We start from the raw sequence: 19,860 nt of genomic DNA, 5'->3' as shown, positions 1-19,860 counted from the left end.
GAGATGTGAGCAAAAGGGCAAAGTCCACCTTTTGCAGGCAATGGGCTAATTGGCAGCAAAACACAAGGCCGACACAGTGACACTGAAGTGGTGTTTTGTTTGGTCCTTGGCAGCATATTCATTTTATAATGTTTTTCTGGACATTCTGACCATTGTAAGCTCTTCCTTGCTTTTTCATTATATTGTAGTGCTTGTGAAAAAGATAAAAATAACAATGTTGAAAATAAGTGCCTTTCACTGCAAATCTAAAATCACTTTCCTGGAAGTAAGCCCCACTGAATAAAATGGGACCTGCTTGCTTCTAGTAGATCTGCTTAGGGTTGCTCCTTTTGAAAGTCTACTGGGAAAGCTATGATTTACATTTTTCATTGGCTCAAAAATATTAACAATAGTCAGGGTTGGTGTCAGCATAGCCTGGGATGGGGTAACTGATAGGGCCCAGGGTGTCTAGCAAGGCTCATTACTGCAGAACCCCCACCCATACACTGTCAAGGAAGGACATGCAAGTGCACCACTCCTGGCGGGCCCCACTCCTGGCAGGCCCAGCGGTGGTGTTCCCATCTGTAGACACCATCAAGCACCTTTGGGGAAAGGACATACGGTTGGTGGGATGGCTTGTGAACAGGCAGGGAAAGAGTTACCAGGTGCCACCCACTGATGGTGGGCAATCTCTCAGCAATTCCTGCCTCTGTCCGCCAATCACCAGCTGATTGGCAAGAGGAAGCAGGTCCAAGAAATAGGCCTGTGGTGTAGGAGGCAGGCTGGGAAAATGGGTGCATGCCTAGCCACATCCATGGTCAATGATGTCACTTTTGACATGACCTGGAAATGCCGATGTCACACCAAATTCCTTAACAAATGGCTCCTAACATGCTATGTTTTGGGCTTATTGTTAAAGAATCAGCCCTGGTGCAACACTGTTGTTTCTGGGTTGTGCCACAAGTGGCATCATCGGCTGGGAATGTGAGTGTGCATGGGCACTGGCACATACATGCACCAGAAAGACCCGTGAGTACCTGCCACCCCCTCTTCTCCCTCACTTGCCAGAGAGGACCTGGCGAACCTAAAGGTGAGTCTGTGAGTGAGCTGCAAGGAAGGCAAAAGAAGGGGTCTGGAAGATGGGCAGAGGAGGAGAGAATGCTCCTGGGCACTGTTTGCTGGGGGTCCCCCAAAACCTGTTACTAGCCCTGACCAAAATATTTATTCCAATAAGCAGTGGCTGTAGATCCGAGGATGCAAAGAAAACAAAATATACTATTTGCCCTATTTCTTTTTCTAATCTGCTGAAAGAAGTTTCATATCTTTGTAGCTGAGAACTATCACTGTTTTCTCTTTTTTTGCCTTTTTATTAACTTGAAATTTACAATATTTCAACTATATAAAGTAAAAGAAACATTTTCATTAAACTTTAAACAATATTTGTATCTATCCATTTAATTAGAGGAGACCAAATTCATTCAAGATCTTTAACATTTCTACGTTTTTGAAATGAGGTTAATTTTATAATCAAAAATACATTTTAATTTTCTCTACTCACTTGGATATACTTTCTGTCTCCAAATCTGGAAAACACCAGATATGCCACAGTGTTTTATAGACTTTTGTTATCTTCATTTGAGTTAAATGTCACTGATGAATCATCTTCATCACTTTCTTCTTAAATAGAAGGGAAACTGCAAAAGATTAGACAGATGATAGTATGTACTTCCAAACCTTCACTAGTATGACATAACCAAGAGCCTTGTTCCATTTTTGTTCAAAGGCCAGTTTAGAATAAGAGTAACTCCTAATCAAAATAGCATATATAGAAGAAAGTATACACTTCCTGTCCAGTAACAACTTTTCAAAATCAAGCTATCACTATTCTCATAAAATGTCTGCTAAATTTGATATTGTCGTAATCAGCCTGCTGTTTGGTTTATATTGCAATTGAAAGCATTGTCAAAGGGCATCCTAGAGGCAACAGAAGCCCAATGAGGGTGCCCATGGGCCTTAGGATGAGGTAAAGGGAAGAAAATAGAGCTACCTGACCAACTACTTGCTTACCTTAAAACATGAACACAGAAGGCCATAGCAGCATCTGAACTGCTTATCTGACTAGTCATCCTGGACTAACAAGCTCTGGGGGGGGGGGGGTTCCAACCTTTAATTTGTTAAAATATTTATAGAGTGAATCAGAGAGTTAAAGAGAGCTGAAAGAGTCAATCACTGTTGACAAGATCAGTGGTTCTTGCCATATCTCCTTGTCATAAAAGAATAAGTAAACACCTCAGCAATAGCACAATTATCTCTGGTGAGTGACTGAACAGGGCATCTACAATTTCAAAAAGAAATGCAGGGACCAGCAAATGCCTTCAGCAATTCCTTTATTGTGTTGTCAGAAGTTATTGTCTCAGGATAGCAAACCTGAAATAACAACTCTATCAACTATTCAGTCTTGGCTCTGCAAACAAACTTTTCAGAGATTAAGAAGGAGAGAACCTGGAATGATCTTGGCTGTGCAAAGAGAGGTAGCCATTTCCCTCCTCCAGTCACACAGGAGGAATGAGGACCCACCTGGGGCCTAAGCTTCTAAAGTGCAAGGAAATCGCAGAATCCCTCTCCGTTTGAAGGCCTAATAACACTTCTGTTTCCTCCTCATACAACAACTTTCTGGAGGGATCTGGTGAGCAGAGCACATATATACAAAGAAGCTTTACATTCATATAAGATATCCATCAGTCAGGGCTGGTACCAGGGTTTCTGACACCTGAGGTAAGATACCTACTTGTGCCCCCGCCCGTGCGCAAAGCATGCACTCCGGCCCTGCGTGACGATGTCACTTGTGACATCACCACACAGGAGTGTCCCCTTCACCAGAGGCAGGTGGCAACGGCAAAGGGGCAGAGAGGTGGCCCGCTTCCCCACTTACTGCTGCGCCGCCTGGGCGCCTGGTTTGCAGAGAGCCAAGCCAAGGCAGGTGGCAACAGCGAAGTGACGGAGAGGCAAGTGGGGACGTGGCCCGCTTCCGGGTCAGGGGGGGTCGTCATGGGCCGGCACAGCGCCTCCTTTAGAGTTCAGTGCTCAAGACAGCTGCTGGCACCGCCTCCATGGATGCGCCGGGCCTGCCATCAGTTGACTCACAGACAGAGGCATTGTAAGGATGTAAGCAGAATCCTACTGGTTTATGCCATAGGTCCATCTGGTCCAGCACTCTCTTTCCAACAGTGACCAGAGAGATATTTCCAGCAATCCCACAAGCAGGGCATGAATGCAAAAAGTCTTCTTTTCTTCTCCAGCTCCATCCCACTAACTATTTAGAGGCATACTGACTTGACTATGGAAGTGTTATATTCAGTGATATCTGTTCTTAAATAGAATAACATCCTTCTCAGCTCATTGAAACCAATGGACTTAGAAGAGTGTAACTGCTTAGGAGAGGACTCTTAGTTATCTTGGCTAACAGCCACAGGCAGATCTATCTTCTAGGACCTTAATTCAACCAGTTTTGAAAGTGTTATTAGCCATCCAGCAGTGACAAGTATCACATTGCTGTCCTGCAAGTTTATGGCTCAAAAGAAATTTTAACCAAGTTCCAGTCTAGATCTTTGCTTACCCTATTAAACTGACGACTCAACATTTTTCAGTCTGTGACCTGGTGCTAGGCACAAGAAGGGGGAATACCTATATAGGCTTGATATGCCACATAGTGCTGGTAAATTAGAGTACAAGTTGGGTAAGGGTTTTACTTGTCTAGAGATATGTTTACAAATTCAAAATGTAAATCCAATTTATTTAACAGAACGTAACTATGAAAACATTCCCAAAGTTACCAATCCTGAGTCAGTAACCAGTGACCCCGGAGCAGATTCCTACTCACAATCCACTTGGTAGAGTGCACAGACAGTTCTGTGGGTTTGGCCAGAGGCTATGCCTGGAACAGCATCCCAAATATCCAGAAGGCCTTGCAACAGCAGGACTCTTTCTGTGAAAATGCTGTATGAATCCTGGAGCTCGCTTGTTGACCTAGGAGCAGTTCCCCTTTCCTCCTGACAAGATGAAGTGGGGCAGCTCTGTACTAGGGTGCTGGCCTCAATCAGTCAATGAAGATTTCAGCTGCCAGCAATTCCTGCTCTTTGCTCTTCGTTGTTTTTTCAGCTTCTCCCAGCTACTGCTATTCTCCCAGGGAGAAGGGTTCAACTCTTCTCAGCTAGCAGTTTCAGCTCTCTGACCTTCTTAGAACCAAAGCTTGGAAACAAGCTTTGCCTTCCAAAGAGCAGTAGCTTCAGCATTCCTCTCTCCCTTTCAGTCTTTTCAGCTAGCCTAGTCCTGCATTATACCACTTCTCGTAGTCATGGCAACCTTTTTTTATACATCCCCATGAGCCTCAGTTATCTGCTAGTCCTGTCTGCTAGTCTAGTCTATCTATATATCTGCAGTCTATTAATCAGATCTAGGTTCTAAAGGCTAGGGTTGCCAGGCCCCCTCAATCTCCCAGTGGAGGATCGGGGCCTGGCTCCTACTTCTCTTCCCGGGGGGGCGCATGTGCAAAGCATGCACACATTCCCTCAAAGTGTGATGATGTCACTTCCAGGAAGTGATGTCATCACGCATCACCCCCCTCCCCTGAGCACCCACACTCTGCAGGGGCTTGCGTTGGGGGCTGCTGTGGAGCACAGGAACGCTCCTGCACTCCACAGCGGCCCAAAACGCGCCTGTGGATTGGCCCTGTTTTGAGGCGCTGTGGAGTGCAGGAGTGTTCCTGCACTCCGCAGCACCTCAAAATGGGCCCGTTTTGGCCTGGATTGGGCCCAACTTGAGCCACTGTGGAGTGTGGGAGTGCTCCTGCGCACTGCAGCATCCCAAAATGGGCTCGATCCATGCCAAAACTGGCCCAATCGGCAGCCGTTTGGGCGCATATCAGGCCTGTTTTGGGGCGCTGTGGCATGCAGGAGTGTTCCTGTGCTCCACAGCACCTCAAAACGGGCCTGTTTTGGCCCGGATTTGGCCCATCTTGAGCCGCTGTGGAGCGCGGGAGTGCTCCTGCGTGCCACAGCATCCCAAAACGGGCTCCATCTGTGGGAGCGCACAGCTCCGCAGGGGAGCGCGCAGAGGGTGCGCGCCTCCCTGCTGGCCAGGTAAGTAGGGGCAGGGTGCGCAGGTGAGGGCGGGGGATCCCCCGCCCCCACCAGGGGTCTGGCACCCCTATCCTAGGCCCCAAACCCTTTATTCAGTAAAGCCTTCACTTGGACATTACTTGGACATGTAGTGGTTACTGGGTAGAAACAGAAAAGTGGTTCTGGAGCTTAATCAGTACCTCATGTCCTATGGTGCAACCTATGTACCCCAGTTACATACACCATAATTCCTTCAATTAGAACTAAATAAAGGTGCATTAAAGGAGGAAATCTCACTTTCCTATCCTGAAAAAAAGACTTGTTGAATCATTTGGCAAGATCCAAGTCTCAGCACATTTACTTGGGAGCAAGTCCTGCTGAAATCACTTGTTCAGTTCTGAGTAAACATGCATAGTAGAAGGGAGGCGGGGCATCGCGCAAAGATGGCGGCCATCTGAAAGCCTCATCCTGAGCCCTAAATCCCCGCCATGGCTGCAATCAAGCACCTGAACAGTGGTAAGCTGACAAAGGCAATGGGAAAAGTCAGTGGGGGCAAAGCTAAGCTCATTGGCACAACTAATTCTTCAATAAAGGCATTCCTGGAGCCTGTAGAAGCAAACCAAGCCCCAGATGAAAAAAGACAAACACAATCTAAAATGGCCACCACAAGGAACTTGGAAGAATCAGAGGAGATACAAGCACTGGAAAATGAACTGAAAAATGCAATGGAGAGAATGGAGGAAAAAATTGTTAATAGAATTGAAGGCATCCTTAAAAACTGACTCAGCAAAATTAAAGTCTCTCTGCAACATGTATTCCAGACAGCAGAATGTGCAATGGAAGTGGGTCTTACTGTTCATGATGAGGTTTGGGACTTACAGGCTAAAAATATGGCTTTAGAGAACAAAATAATAGACTTGGACAATACATTTAAGATATAACAATGTGGAGCTCAGAGACTTTGAAGAGAAAGATGAAGGTTGCACAGACCTTACAGCTTTTCTAGCTGAATGGCTAAGTCATGAGCTGAAACTGGAGGAGGGTATTACTCCAACCATTATCAATGCCTACAGGTTGCGCTCAGTGAGCAATCTAAGATCCAGACAAACATAGTCCTGGACAGCAGGACAAAAGAAAAAGTAATGAGAGAGGTAAGAGCCAGGAGATTCTTCTCTTTCCAGAACAAAAAAAATTGTTTCTCAAGATCTGTCTAACGAGACATTAACTAAAAGAAATCAAACCGATCATTCATAAATTAAATGAAGCAGGCATCAGATATCGGTGGATAACATCAACAAGGCTGCTGGTGCATTATCAGGGAAAACCCTTGCAAACTAAGAATGTGGACTCAGAATATTAAAAGAATTACAACTGGATATAACATCAGAGTCTCCAATCAAGACTAGAGCATACAAATCTAGATCTTCAATTAAAAGCTGGAGTAGAATCCTTGTGAAGAAAGAAGCCTGAGAAGAGTATCCAGAGTGTCTTAAATCCAACTCTGTTGCTGAAGTTATGGCTTACCTGTTCTTGATTCTTTAATTGCAAGGGCGTTTTTAGCTTATAAATGTGTTAGAAAATATGGGTGATGGCGGGGAGGAGGATGGGATAGGGTTCTGAGGCTTTCTTTGCCTCCTGTTCTTTTAAACCTCAGAAACTGGTTTTTAAGCACAGTGGTGACAATATTTATACAGTTTTTTTTATATATATAACTAACTTTTCCCCAAGACTTAACTCTGGTGTAAACACTACATTTATATTATATTTTAATTCCCATTAAGGGAAAAGTTCTGGTGGTTTTCCTTCTTAAGAGAGGACTAGGTTGTTTTTTCTTGTAAAAGAAGTTAAGACTTGTTTGTTGGTTCTCTTCGTTCCCTTAACTCTTCTTTCCTCCCACTTTCTTCCTATCTTCCCAGGGCCAGCTCTACGGTTGCCAGTGCCCAGGGCAACCGTAGTGAGGCTCTATGTGCGTGCATAGCTCCTGGGGCTGGCAACTGCACCCAGCGCCCCCTCTTTGGCGGCGCCAGGGGCAGACTACCCCCCCTGCCCCCCCGTCGATCCAGCCCTGCTCCTATCTCTCCTTTCCCCCCTTTTAACTATCCTAGAGGAAACCATATTAGTAAGCATCATGCAAGCCTTAAAAATAATTAGAAAAATGCAAACCTAATGTACAATCTAGGTTGAGTATAAGATAAACTAAGGCAACGCACAAGATCTTCTCATACAAGAAACTGGTTGGCTACATATTTTAATTTAAATAATTATAACTTTGCTTTTGTAGGTGGTGGCATTTAAAGTTATTCCATTAAATTGCAGAGGTCTTAACAATGTAGTCAAAAGCAAAAGAATTATGACAATGCTGTTAAGGCAACGCCCAGATATACTACTATTACAAGAAACCCGCCTTACTGCGAAGACAAAACAGGTATTTAAATCAAAATGGTGGGAGTATCAATATCAAGGATATGGTATGTCAAAATCCAGGGGAGTTGTTGTACTGATTTCAAAGAATAACAGATTCGATTATACAAAAATAGAATCAGATCAGCAAGGTAGATATTTATTTCTTAAAGGCACACTTGAATCCAAAAGGATGACATTAGCTTCAATTTATGATCCCAACAACAATCAGGCGTTATTTTTGAAAGAAACATTCACTAAATTAAAAGAATTTCAAGAAGGAGAAATTTTCTTAGGAGGAGATCTGAATTTAATTGCTAATCCCAAACTAGATCATACAAATCACAAAAAACCTAAATTTAAAAACCTAAATAAACCAAAAATAGAGCATTTATCAAATTTATTAGAACATTTTGATTTAGTGGACATATGGAGAACTCTTTACCCAGAAGAAAGAGATTATACCTACTTCTTGCCCAGACATGGGGTGTACACAAGGATTTATTATATCCTTGCATCACCAAAGTAAATGAAACAAATTTCCTCATCAAAAATTGGCTTGAAAATGTGAACAGACCATTCATGGGTGGAGTGCTCACTTCAATTATCACACCAAAATAGTAGACAACCAAATTGGAGTTTAAACAATTTTTTTTATTTGATACCAATTCATATCAAAGCATCACTCCCTTACCTCACTCCCTTACCTCATTGTTTGAAAATTGGAATGACAGTCAGCTTTCACTCATAGAAAGAATAAACTTAATTAGGTCTTTTATTTTCCCAAAACTATTATTTTTATTTAGAGCACTGCCACTAACAACTCCAGATAAAATTTGTAAAGATTGACAAACAAAAATCAGCAAATTTTTCTGGAATAACAAAAAACCGAGAATCTCCTATGAAACCATAAAAAGAACATCAAATAGGGGTGGCCTAGATGTCCCAGACCTCAAAGCCTACTATGAAGCTGCACATCTTAAATATATCACAGTGCTACTTAATGATTCTGTTATAACTGATTGGAAAGATATTGAACAAAGCTACACATTAGGAAAACCTATTCAGGAAAAAAAATAAAGGAATAAAGCTAAAGACCACCTAAAAAGCATTCAAAAATAAACTTTTAAAACAGTGATTTAAAAGTATGGGCTTAATTTCAAAAATTTACCACATCTTACTAGATTTAAGACAGAAAAACAAAATACTCTCATATAAAAAAATAAGGCAAAATGAGTGCAATATAGATCCTTCTAATGAGAATTAGAAATTTTTTTGGAAATCTCAGAATTTTAAGTCCAGAATTCTCAATATAAAAATGCAAACTGTTAAAATATATTCTCACTGGTATCTGACACCTGTCAAACTCGATCACATCAATCAATCCTTTTAACTGAAATGTTGGAAGCAATGTGGTGAACTGGGAACCTTCACGCATTATTGGTGGAGCTGTAAGTATATAAAATCATTTTGGAAAAAAGTAATTAAAAAACAGAACAGATCACTGGGGTTGTGGTACCTAAAATCGCGGAAGTAATCTTATTGAATCACTGGAATGACCCAAAGATTTCAAAAAGCAGAATTCATCTCATATTATCACTTTGAGCTATATCCAAATCTGTCATACCTTCCATGTGGAGACAAAAATTTTTTACCTACAATCTCCAATTAGCATTCCCATTTGTGGGACCACTTTATAATGGAAAATAGCCCAACGAGAAAATCAAAATTACAAATCCCACCTTCTAGAGCAATGGCTCCCAGTTCAAGACTATTTATTGAACAAGGACTGTAAGTTAAAAGACAACATGAAATAAGATTATTATTTCTCATTGGCATACCTGTGATAATTGATGCCAAAGTTAATACCGATCTTTTCTAATAGTACAAGTAAAATACTACAAGCTATGTACTGCAGTAATATTTTAATATCTCGCTTAAGGGTTAAAAAGTCCATGAAGCAAGATGTTTATTTTTCTTATGGTGTTAAGTGAATTTTCTTACTGTTCTTTGTTTGCTATTGTTATAATTGTTGTTTGGAAAAAATGAAAAAGTTGAATAAAATATAATTAAAAAAAATAAACATGCATAGTATTGGGCTATGTTTGTGTAAACTGGCAGCAGCACTTGAAATGGCTGATCTTATGATTAAAAGATAAGAGGTTGCTACCAAATGGCATTCCTTGCAGAAGATTTTTAAAAAGAGTGATCACAGAGAAGTCTAATTTAATAGTGTGGGTATTTTGAACAAATCTTCCTTTCAGCTCAGTTGAGATCATAATGGCTAAAGGGCATAGAAGATTATGTAAAATGTAGCAGAAATAACGGAGGACATTTTTTTCTTTCATGGGAAATGCTAATAGCCGTATCTGAGAGATGGATACAAGTCTAGGTGGGTAACACTGCTGTTATTAAGTTATTCGGGATGTTTGTTCATGGCATAGGGATTGCAATTGACCACTGGGAACTAAAAATGTCCTATGTTAATATGGTGGTGGAGAGTGCCATCAAGTCATAGCTGACTTATAGCGACCCTTGGTGGGGCTTTCATGGCAAGAGACTAACAGAAGTGGTTTGTCATTGCCTGCCCCTGCAACACTCATCTTCATTGAAGGTCTCCCATCCAATTACTAACTAAAGTTGACCCTGCTTAGTTTCTGAGATTTGATGAGATTGGGCTTGTCTGGGCTATCCAGATCAGCACCCTATGTTAACAGCATTGTGATTTTCACAAAACACATACTGAGTGATTGGAATTAGTAGTAATAGAATTAGTTTTATTTACAATCATCATGTTGTCCTAATCTTCCTTTTTATTGTAACAATAAAGGCTCTATCAGTCTAATCTCTAAAAGATTGAGATTAATAGTAGTAGAATGCATTTTATTTACAATCATCATGTCCTGATTTTCATTTGTATTGTGAAACTCAAGACTCTATCAATCCAATCCAATCCTATTTTATTCCTCAAGAAGCTCAGAGCAATGTACACGGTTCTCCCTTCTATTTTAAATCTATAATTAAGAATTCAGAGTATTGTGAATATCAGTTTGAAAATATCTGGATTTGGGCATAGAAGAAGCTTCTCAATATCCTCTATGCATCAAGGGTTAATAATGAAGACATATAGGGGTTTCTTAGGATGTCTTCTAGGAGTTTGCCAAAGTCTGAGCATTGAGACAGGAGCCCCATGGCGCAGAGTGGTAAGCTGCATTACTGCAGCCCAAGTTCTGCTCACGACCCGAGTTCAAGTCTGGCAGAAGCCAGATTCATGTAGCTGGCTCAAGGTTGACTCAGCCTTCCATCCTTCCGAGGTTGGTTAAATGGGTAGCGACGTCCCCCTATGGGGTCAGTAATGACTCCGTGCTTTACCTTTAAATGCAGGACATTAAGAAATCATTGTAACAGTCATTCATGATAATAGTAACCTTCTTATAATGACTTGAATAGCTTTCTAAAATGGTGTAGATCTTTAATAACATGAGTTAGAGAGTAAGGCAGAGATATAAAAGAACAAATGAAAGGATCTTATAATTGGGGTCCAAGTGTTGCTAATATGTCAGCAAGTCTGATACAGAAAACATCTGTCAAACTTATCCTGAAGGATGAGTGAGTTAAAATCGGTACAAGGATGCCTTTTGTTGCATGTTTTAGTAATGAAACAGAATGCTATTTTTAAAGGCAAATCAGAGAAGTACCTAGGACTAATGTACACTTATTCACTTCATTAGGAGTAAGTCAGGCTGATCATAATGGTACCTACTTCTGGGTAAATTTTCTGTTCAATGACGTGGGAGTCAGCCCCACTGAGATTAATGCAGCTTTCTTCCAACTGTAATATCACAAAACTTCACTTTACTCAGATGAAATTAGGGAGACTTTTACATGCTTATACTACCACATTAGCAAACCAGATCACTGTTATTATGTCTCTGACACTCTCCTACCACCACCTCTTGCACACTTGTCTGCTATATGTGAAGCAATGTTGTGTAGTGGTTAGAGGTTTAGACTAGGATTTGAGAGGCCTACATTTGAATCCCCATTCTGTCATGCAAGCTCACTGGGTGTCCTTGGGTCAGTCACACACACTCAGCCTCAGGGTTGTGACAAAAAATGGAGGAGAGGAGAATGATGTGAGCTGCTTTGGGTCTCCATTGAGGAGAAAGATGGGGTATAAATAAAGTAAATATATGTGTTGTATTCATTTACTTCTCAATAACTTGTCATGTACAGGCCAATGTATTAGGTTAGGTTATTAAAAAGAAAAGGACAATTTAAGAATGTTTAATAAAATATTTCATCTCACAGATTTAGTTTTACATATTATGTAACACCTGCATAATTGTTGGGATAGGTGGTAGAGGGATTAAAAGAAAGGAAATCAGAGAATTTTGTGTGCATGCACGTACATTAGATTCAAGATACACTGTAAGTGCAGTGCAGTCCTAAACAGAGTCATACCGTTCTAAGCCCATCGAATAAACCATCTGCTTACATAGTGGCCACTGGCCGGTATAAAAAAGCAAGAGACTACAGAAGCAGGTTCTGCAAGAAGTAGCCCTTTGACCATGTTTTTTTCTTTTTATCTCTGAAAACCAAATCAGATTCTCTGGAAACTCGTATCTTCAGGCAGTAGCAGATTCTCGTTTTCTCATAGATCTTGAAAACCGCTTGCATTCCTACCTTACGGTCTATGCATTTAGTTCAAGCTCTCACCTCATTCCGCCTTACACTTACAGGGGCCAAAATCTCAAGAACTGGAATTCCTGCAAGAGCATCGATTGAAGTCTACAAAACCCACGGTACATTTCAGGGAGGAGCTCATAGCATCTTCTTCCCCGCAGACAAAAGCATTGTAATGCCTCCATTCCAATAGCAGAGGCGCACCGGCTTCTGACTACATTCCCCACAGTGCAAAGCGAGCAGGGGAGCCGAATGGGGTCCGCCCCTCGGTCGCCTCCCCCTCCCCGCCAGAGCGCCCGGATAAAGGTTCCGTTCCGTGCGCAGTGCGGTTTGGTGAGACGCTGCTGACAGGGGCGCAGGAGGCCGTGTGGGGCCCGGGCGGCGACAGCAGCAGCCTGGCAGAGTCCGAGGCCCCGCCGTGGTGGGGAGAGGACTCGGGGACGGACGCCCCGGAGGACGACATGTCGGGGGGCTGGGGAGGCTCCTCGGCCCGGGGCTCTGTCAGCGGCGGCGGAGGGGGGTTAAGCCGCGAGCTGTGCCGTACCTTTGGCCACTACAACCGGCACTTGGCGCGACTGCAACACAACCTGCGCGACACCAAGAATTTCTTCCGCGACATCAAATACTCCCAAGGGCTGGCCGCGTTCCCCAGCCCCGGCGCTGGGCCTGCCGGGGAGGAGCCGCCTCGACTTCAGCCCGCCCCCTCGGCCCTTGAGAGCGCCCCTTGCGGCGGGGGTGCCTCCCTGCAAGCCGGTAAGGAGCCCCAGGTGCGGGCGGGTTTGGGGCAGGAGGAGGGGAGAGCGCCAGCGCTTGGTTCCCAGCTCCGTGGTGCAGCAGGGAAAGCCCATCAGGTGTGGCTTTCCCCATCCTCGCAGCCCACGCTCTGTGGAATTTCCCCCGTTAGGCAACCCGCGCAGCGCCGTCCTGTATATGGGTAGCAACAAAAGAGACATCCAGTGGCGCTTTAAAGGCTAGCTAGAATCCTTCCCGCGCATCCTTTGCGTGTTTCCTTGGCAGCAAATCCCCGCTGTCTCGAGGTGTGCTATTCTCCAAAGAAGCATGCATGGGACTGACAGTGGAGACCTACCAGCGTTTGTATCTGGCAGCCGTGCCTGGGGGATCGGGGCAGCTGCAGCAGCTGAGGGGCCTTGAGCTAGTAATGGCGGGTGCGCGCAATACTCGGGTTCAGAAGCACCTTAAGGACCCGCGAGATTTCCAGTCCAAGCTCCCTTCGTCCGGACGTAACTGATGAGTGGCTGGTGTGGTGGCAGTGGGGATTTCAGAGTTAAACCTGGGAGCCCGTGCTTGCTGAAAGGGGGCTGTGTTGGCAGGTCTGTGCTGTTGGAAACTGGCCAGAGCCAAGGAGAGAAGTGACGACAGCGGGCCCAAGAGTTGCCTTTCTCCGTTAGGCTTGCCGGGCACGCTGCCTTTGAATAGGAAGCTGTTGTGGCTCTGTGCGTGTGTCGGTGTGCACGTGCGTGCTTGCATGCTGTTCTTTTTTTTTTTAAAGGAGGATAGCCAAGGTGTCCTTGGGGCATGCTTGGTCAGAGAGGCACTGCTGCCACTTGACAGTTGCATAGCCTGTTATTTTGTGTTTTCTTCTCTATTGAGGTGTCAGGTCAAAATGAGAAGTAAACCTTTCATTTTGATGGTGGGTCTAATTTGAATAAAACAGTAAAGTGACACCTTAAAGACTAGCAACATTTATTCCAGCAATACTTTTGCTAGCCTTTAAGCTGCTACTTGACTCCTGATTTATTTTGCAGTTACTGACTAACATAACTACTCCTCTGGGATCTGAATAAGTAGTTCAAATAGCATGTCTGTTTATTTTTGCATGCAGGAATCGTTGTGGATAGCAGTCTTAAATAGTTCTCCACTGAGCTTGCATTTTGATTATTAGTACTGTAATGCAGCGGTATGCATGCTGACAGCATTTTGTTCTCCCCCTTCTTGCTGTTCCCTCAGATAATATGGACTCCATGTTAATTGGATGCTGGGTAAATGGGGAGAAAATGCTAGTTGAAGCTGAAAAGAGCAGACGTTCTTGGGCTGGACTACATTGTGAAATCCAACTCAACGAAGCAATGCATAAATGCATAGACATAATTGGAGGTGGTACACAGTCTGGCCATGTGTTGAAGGGCTTGTAAAAGAGGAAGTGAAACAAAATGGTTCTTTGAAACGAGGAATAAAGTAGGGGGATTAATATCTGAATGGATGTGCAACACAACACCTCTGACTCATCAAGAGCGAAGTGGCTCACTTTGTATGTTTTAAACCCTGAATCTGTGTTAAATGTGTGTAACTAGTTTGAATGAATCTTTTGTGATTTAAGAAACAGAATAAATTTAAAGCCTGTTCAGTTCTGTGAATCTTCCCCTCATAGGTTAAGCTTCGAGATATCTAAAAGTTTTTCAGATTTGTTGAGTCGGACTTTGTAAAAATGCACCAAAAGTTTGGAAATCCTGGTTAGGCAGGTAGTAGCATGAGGCTTTTGAAAACTGAGCTTTGACTCTAAAAAGCTTATATTTTGTTGGTCTCTAAGGTGCCACTGGACTCAAATTCTGATGTTCTGCAGCAGACCAACATGGCTACCCAACTGAAACTTTTTGAAATACGTTTCATTTTCAAATATTTATTTGATTTCCTGATATACACGAATGGAAACTTAGGATTTCCCCCCATTATACTTCTGTTTCATCTTGTTGAAAATCTTTATGGAAGATTAGGATGGATTCATATATATGCAATAGTATTAAGTCTGTATGTATGCCATCTCATGGAAGAAATACACTGTGAACTAGAAGTGACTGCAATGATTCCTATGATTATGGCAGTGCCTTTCAGGGTAATTGTAATCAAATGTATGCTAGTCTTCATGGGACCTTCTCTGCATGATCATAAATGTGAGATCCAGAGGACTGGCATACGTGAGTTTGGTACAGTCATATGTAGTAAATGCAGTTGTTCTACGCGCATGAACTGCTCTCAAGACTGTTATGAAAAACATTACTTGAAAATGGATTCTTTGGGATTTATGGGAAATAGAGACAGAGAATGCTGTAGCAAGGGAGGTGATCTGTACAATTATGGTGGATATGGGTACATGGGTAGACCCACCACCTCACATCCACACACAAGCCTTTCACACTCCTTTACTACAGCAGGCAGAGAGCCCTGTCCCAAATCCTCACAGGATCCCCTCTCTCCTGTTCCCAAGGCTCCACCAGACAGGCAGCCAGTTCCCTGTGTTGGCCTCCCTTCGCCCAGATACAGCCCAGGGCTACTGGGGAAAAGGGAACGTAATGGTTACTTTCCCTAAATATATGCTGCTACCATTTAATGCATTCAGTCCTTTCCACATGACCAGATCATGCATGTGCATGCATGTGGGTGGGCTTCCCAGGCAAGTAAAGGCCAGGAGTCCCCTGCTGTGTGTGTGAGTGTGAGAAGAGAGAGAGTTGGTATAATGAAAGTATCAGGTGGCTAAAATCTTGATGATAACGAAAAATTCATGACTCTCTTAACTGCCCTATAAGTTGCACATTTTGTGTGTTATGTGCTGTCAAGTTGCCTCTGACCTATGGCGACCCTACAAAAGAAAGATCTCCAAAATGTTATTAACAGACTTGCTCAGATCCTGCAAACTGGAGAACGTAGCTTCCTTTATTGAGTCAAGCCATCTCAGTTTAGGTCTTCCTCTTTTTCTACTACCTTCCACTTTTCCTAGCATTGGTGACTTTTCCAGAGAATCTTGTCTTCTCATGATGTGACCAAAGTATGATAGCCTTAGTTTTGTCATTTTAGCTTCTAGGGAGGATTCAGGCTTGATTTGATCTAGTACCCACTTATTTGTCTTTTTGGCTGTCCATGGTATCTGCAAAAAACTCTTCCAGCACCACATTTCAAATGAATCAATTTTCTTCCTGCCAGATTTCTTCACTGTCACATCCATACATAGTAATGGAGAATACTATAGTTTGGATTATCTTGATCTTGGTTTCCAGAGAGACATCTTTATCTTTAAGGATCTTATCTAGCTCCCTCACAGCTGCTCTTGATGACTGAGCCAAGGAATAGAAAATCTTGAACAATTTCAATTTCCTCATTGTCAACTTTAAAATTATAACACCTAAGTAGTCATTACTTTTGTCTTCTTGATGTTCAGCTGTAATCCTGCTTTGGCGCTTTCTCCTTTAACCTTCATCAGTAATCATTTCAAGTCTTCACTATTTTCTGTCAGTAACATGGTGTCATCTGCATATTTCAAATTGTTAATGTTTCTTCCACCAGTTTTCACTCCACCTTCTTCTAGATTTAATCCCACTTTCCTTATGATATACTCTGTGTAGAGGTTGAACAGGTAGGGAGATAATATGCATCCTTGTCTTGCCAATTGGAAACCATTCTGTTTCCCCATACTCTGTCCTGACAGTAGCCTCTTGTCCAGAGTACAGGTTGCACATTAAAACAATCAGATGTTGTGGCACTCCCATTCTTTTAAGACTCTATAGTTTTTCATGATCCATACAGTCAAAAGCTTTGCTGCAATCTATAAAACACGGGCTGATTTTCTTCTGAAATTCCTTGGTATGTTCCATTAGCCATCGTAAATTTGCAGTGTGATCTCTAATGCCTCTTCCTTTTCTGAATCCAGCTAGAACATCTGGCATTTCTTATTCCATATATGGTAAGAGTCTTTACTGTAGAATTTTGAGCATTGCTTTGCTTGCATAGGAAATTAACATGATAGTCCGATGGTTGCTGCACTCTTTGACATCCCGTTTTTGGGGATTGGCACGTAGACTGAGCGTTTCCAGGCCATGGGCCATTGTTTTGTTTTCCATATTTTTTGACAGATTCTTGTTAAGATTCTGATGGACTTCGTTTCTGTAGCTTGAAATAGCTCTGTTGGTATTCTGTCTACTCCAGGTGCTTTGTTTCTCCCAATTGCTTTGAGGGCAGCTTTTTCTTCACTTTCTAAGACTTCTGGTTCTTCATCAAAAGATTCTTCGATGCAAGTATCTGTCATCCTTCCATCTCTTTTGTATAGTTCTTTAGTGTATTGTTTCCATCTTTCCTTTATTTTGATCAGATACTGTATTTCCATGTTGATCTTTCAGCATCCCAAGCCGTGGCTTGAAATTCCCTTTGATTTCTCGGATCTTTTGGAATAGATCTCTTGTTCTTCCTTTTTTGTTGTTTTGTTTCTTTGCACTGGTTATTATAATAAATTTCTTTGCCTCTGCGTGCAAGTTGCTGAAAAGCTGCATTTAGAATTTTAACCCTATTTCTGTCACCTTTGCTTTTGCTTCTCGTCTATAGCAATTTTAAGAGTTTCCTCAGTCATCCATTTAGGCTTCTCCTTTCTTTTGGTTACTGGAATAGTCTTTGCACATTCTTCCTTGATAACATCTCTGGTTTCAGCCCATAGTTCTTCTGCCTCAGGATCAATTAAACTTAGTGTTGCAAATCTGTTCCTTGCCTGGTCTTTAAATTCTTCAGGAATATTATTTAGATTATATTTTGGCACTATGATTCTTTTAGTGTTTCATTGCACATTAAGGCAAGATTAATTCTGGGCAACACAATGTCAAAATCTGGTGACTGGGTGAAACTGATAAAGGTGATAAAGCTTGCCAAATATGAGGTACTTAAGAGAGCACGGAATACGAAAGAAAACGAAACCAAATTGTCTTGATCTAGTGAGAAAATATTCAGGAGTCTGCATTCTCCAATATCCCTGGTTAGTCTTTAGTATTAGAAAATTCCTTCCTTGTTGGTTAAACTGGACATCCAATCCAATCCAATATGCTTAAATTCACTAATAATAGTAATCAAATTGAATGTTTATCAAGTTTACAGATTCTGCTAGTGGAATATGCATGCATGTTTAAGGGTTTTACATAGATGTGCTTACCATACAGTGTTTTGTGGTATAGAAACTTATTGCTTATGGAATATGACTTGAGTAATGAGTAGCCACTTGGGAAATGGTGGCTCAGCTAGAAAGGGGTCTGACTTCTGGATAATGGTGAGTTAGTTCATGAATTGTACAGGTTATTGGCATACTTTAATTTGGATCACAGTTTTGATACACAAAGTTTTAAATGGCTTAAGCACTTTTTAACAGACTTTCAAAGTACTAGATCCTTTAGTCAAAATGCAACCCTCCCACTTGTCAGTTTTGCAGCCTGTTTGTGACTTTATTAATTTTATTCATAGCCTTCCGGATCCCAGAAGTTCAGGCTTTGTAATAAATATGAAACACAAAACCCTTCAAGGCATCTTATCTATTTATGAGATAATTGTAGACAGTGACCTGCTGAGTAATTGTGGGACTGAAGCTGGCATATTGCACATGCGTCTCTCCCCTGTGATGCTGGTATGTCAATCTGGCACAGTTCGGTGGTAGGGATGTAAAACATTAAATGCTTAAACAGCGAGGGTTTGTTTATATATTGCTATGAAAGTTAGATGTTTTCCAAGGCTCAGAAGAAAACCGGAAAAAGATTACCTGTACATTCCAGGATCATCTCTGCCTGTGGAATGTGTTTTCTAATGCTGGCCTTACTGTTTATCATCCTCACATAAGACTGACACTACACCACATTAACATTAATTTTTCTTTCAAAAATCAATAGTGAAATTGATATATACATAGGCTAGATTGTGAGCTTGTTAATGTATAAACAGTTAAAAATTATGATAGTTTAAACAGTTTATTAAATGAACCCTTAAAGTAGGGTTTGTGTGAGGAAGAAAATAAAAGGAGTGGTTATGCTAGAAGTTGCTATGACATTGAAAAGTGAAACAGCGTCTATAAGTAGATATTGTAATGGATTTTGGAATATAACAGTACTTAGTTTCATGTAACGTAAGTAAAAGGTTCCTTTGCCAATAAGTAGATACATTCCTGAATAGCCTAGTTTAGGATGGATCATGATTGATTTGTAAAACCTGGTATAAATGCCATGTGTAGACAAATCCTTTGCACAAACACAAAGTTTTTCTGAGATCCTGCATTTTTCATGAAAACTGGGACCAGACCTATCATATTCAGGTCTGTACTGCTAAATTTGTGAACCATTAAGATGCAGTCACATTCTGTGCGTATTTGTGGTTGTGCTTACACAAGTCAGCGCTGGACATGCTGATTCTTAATGGATGTATTGGTAAATTATTAAAGGAATCTGTAAAGTTGCTCAGTTGGAGCAGAGGACATTTTGTTTGTCTTCTCTTTTCATGAAATACATACTTGTTAGATACCAGTATAAAATTTAAATTGAACAGTGAAAAAGAAGAAACCTGCCTTATTCTGTGCAGGGTTAAGCTTTAACAGATATATGCATCTATCTACACTTAAGAATTTATGTCAACGTTTTTCATAACTGTTTGAAAGGAACCAGCTATAGAAGAGCAGAGTTCTGTATGACTCAAGAATTTATCCCACACAAAATATTCTGTAACTATGTTTGATTTGTTGTAGCTGATAGCAGTGCTGTCACTGTTATTTTTAGATCAATTAGCTTGTTTCCTCTTGGAAACAGCATAATTGGGACCCATGTGTTTGGATTCTTTTGAAGGGCTGATCACATGGCTTTTTTCAACTGATGCAGAGTGCTTTGTCCAGTTAGTCTCTTTGCCATAAGAACTCTTGTTGCATTAAGCTGTC

The 19,860-nt window shown here is 41.7% G+C and overlaps 1 protein-coding gene across 1 annotated transcript in view; it reads left to right on the top strand.

The window, feature by feature from the left end:
- The first annotated feature begins 12,541 nt into the window (after window positions 1-12,541).
- Window positions 12,542-19,860, top strand: part of DSTYK (dual serine/threonine and tyrosine protein kinase) — a 60,753-nt gene continuing 53,434 nt past the window's right edge. Inside the window, exon 1 of the mRNA XM_054980951.1 lies at window positions 12,542-12,935. Within this exon, the coding sequence (XP_054836926.1) occupies window positions 12,644-12,935 (292 nt within the window). The 5' untranslated portion in view covers window positions 12,542-12,643. The remainder of the gene's footprint in view (window positions 12,936-19,860) is intronic.

The sequence above is a fragment of the Eublepharis macularius genome, chromosome 5 (assembly GCF_028583425.1).
Source record: "Eublepharis macularius isolate TG4126 chromosome 5, MPM_Emac_v1.0, whole genome shotgun sequence".
Taxonomy (NCBI): Eukaryota; Metazoa; Chordata; class Lepidosauria; order Squamata; family Eublepharidae; genus Eublepharis; species Eublepharis macularius.
This window is presented reverse-complemented; position numbering and strand designations above follow the sequence as displayed.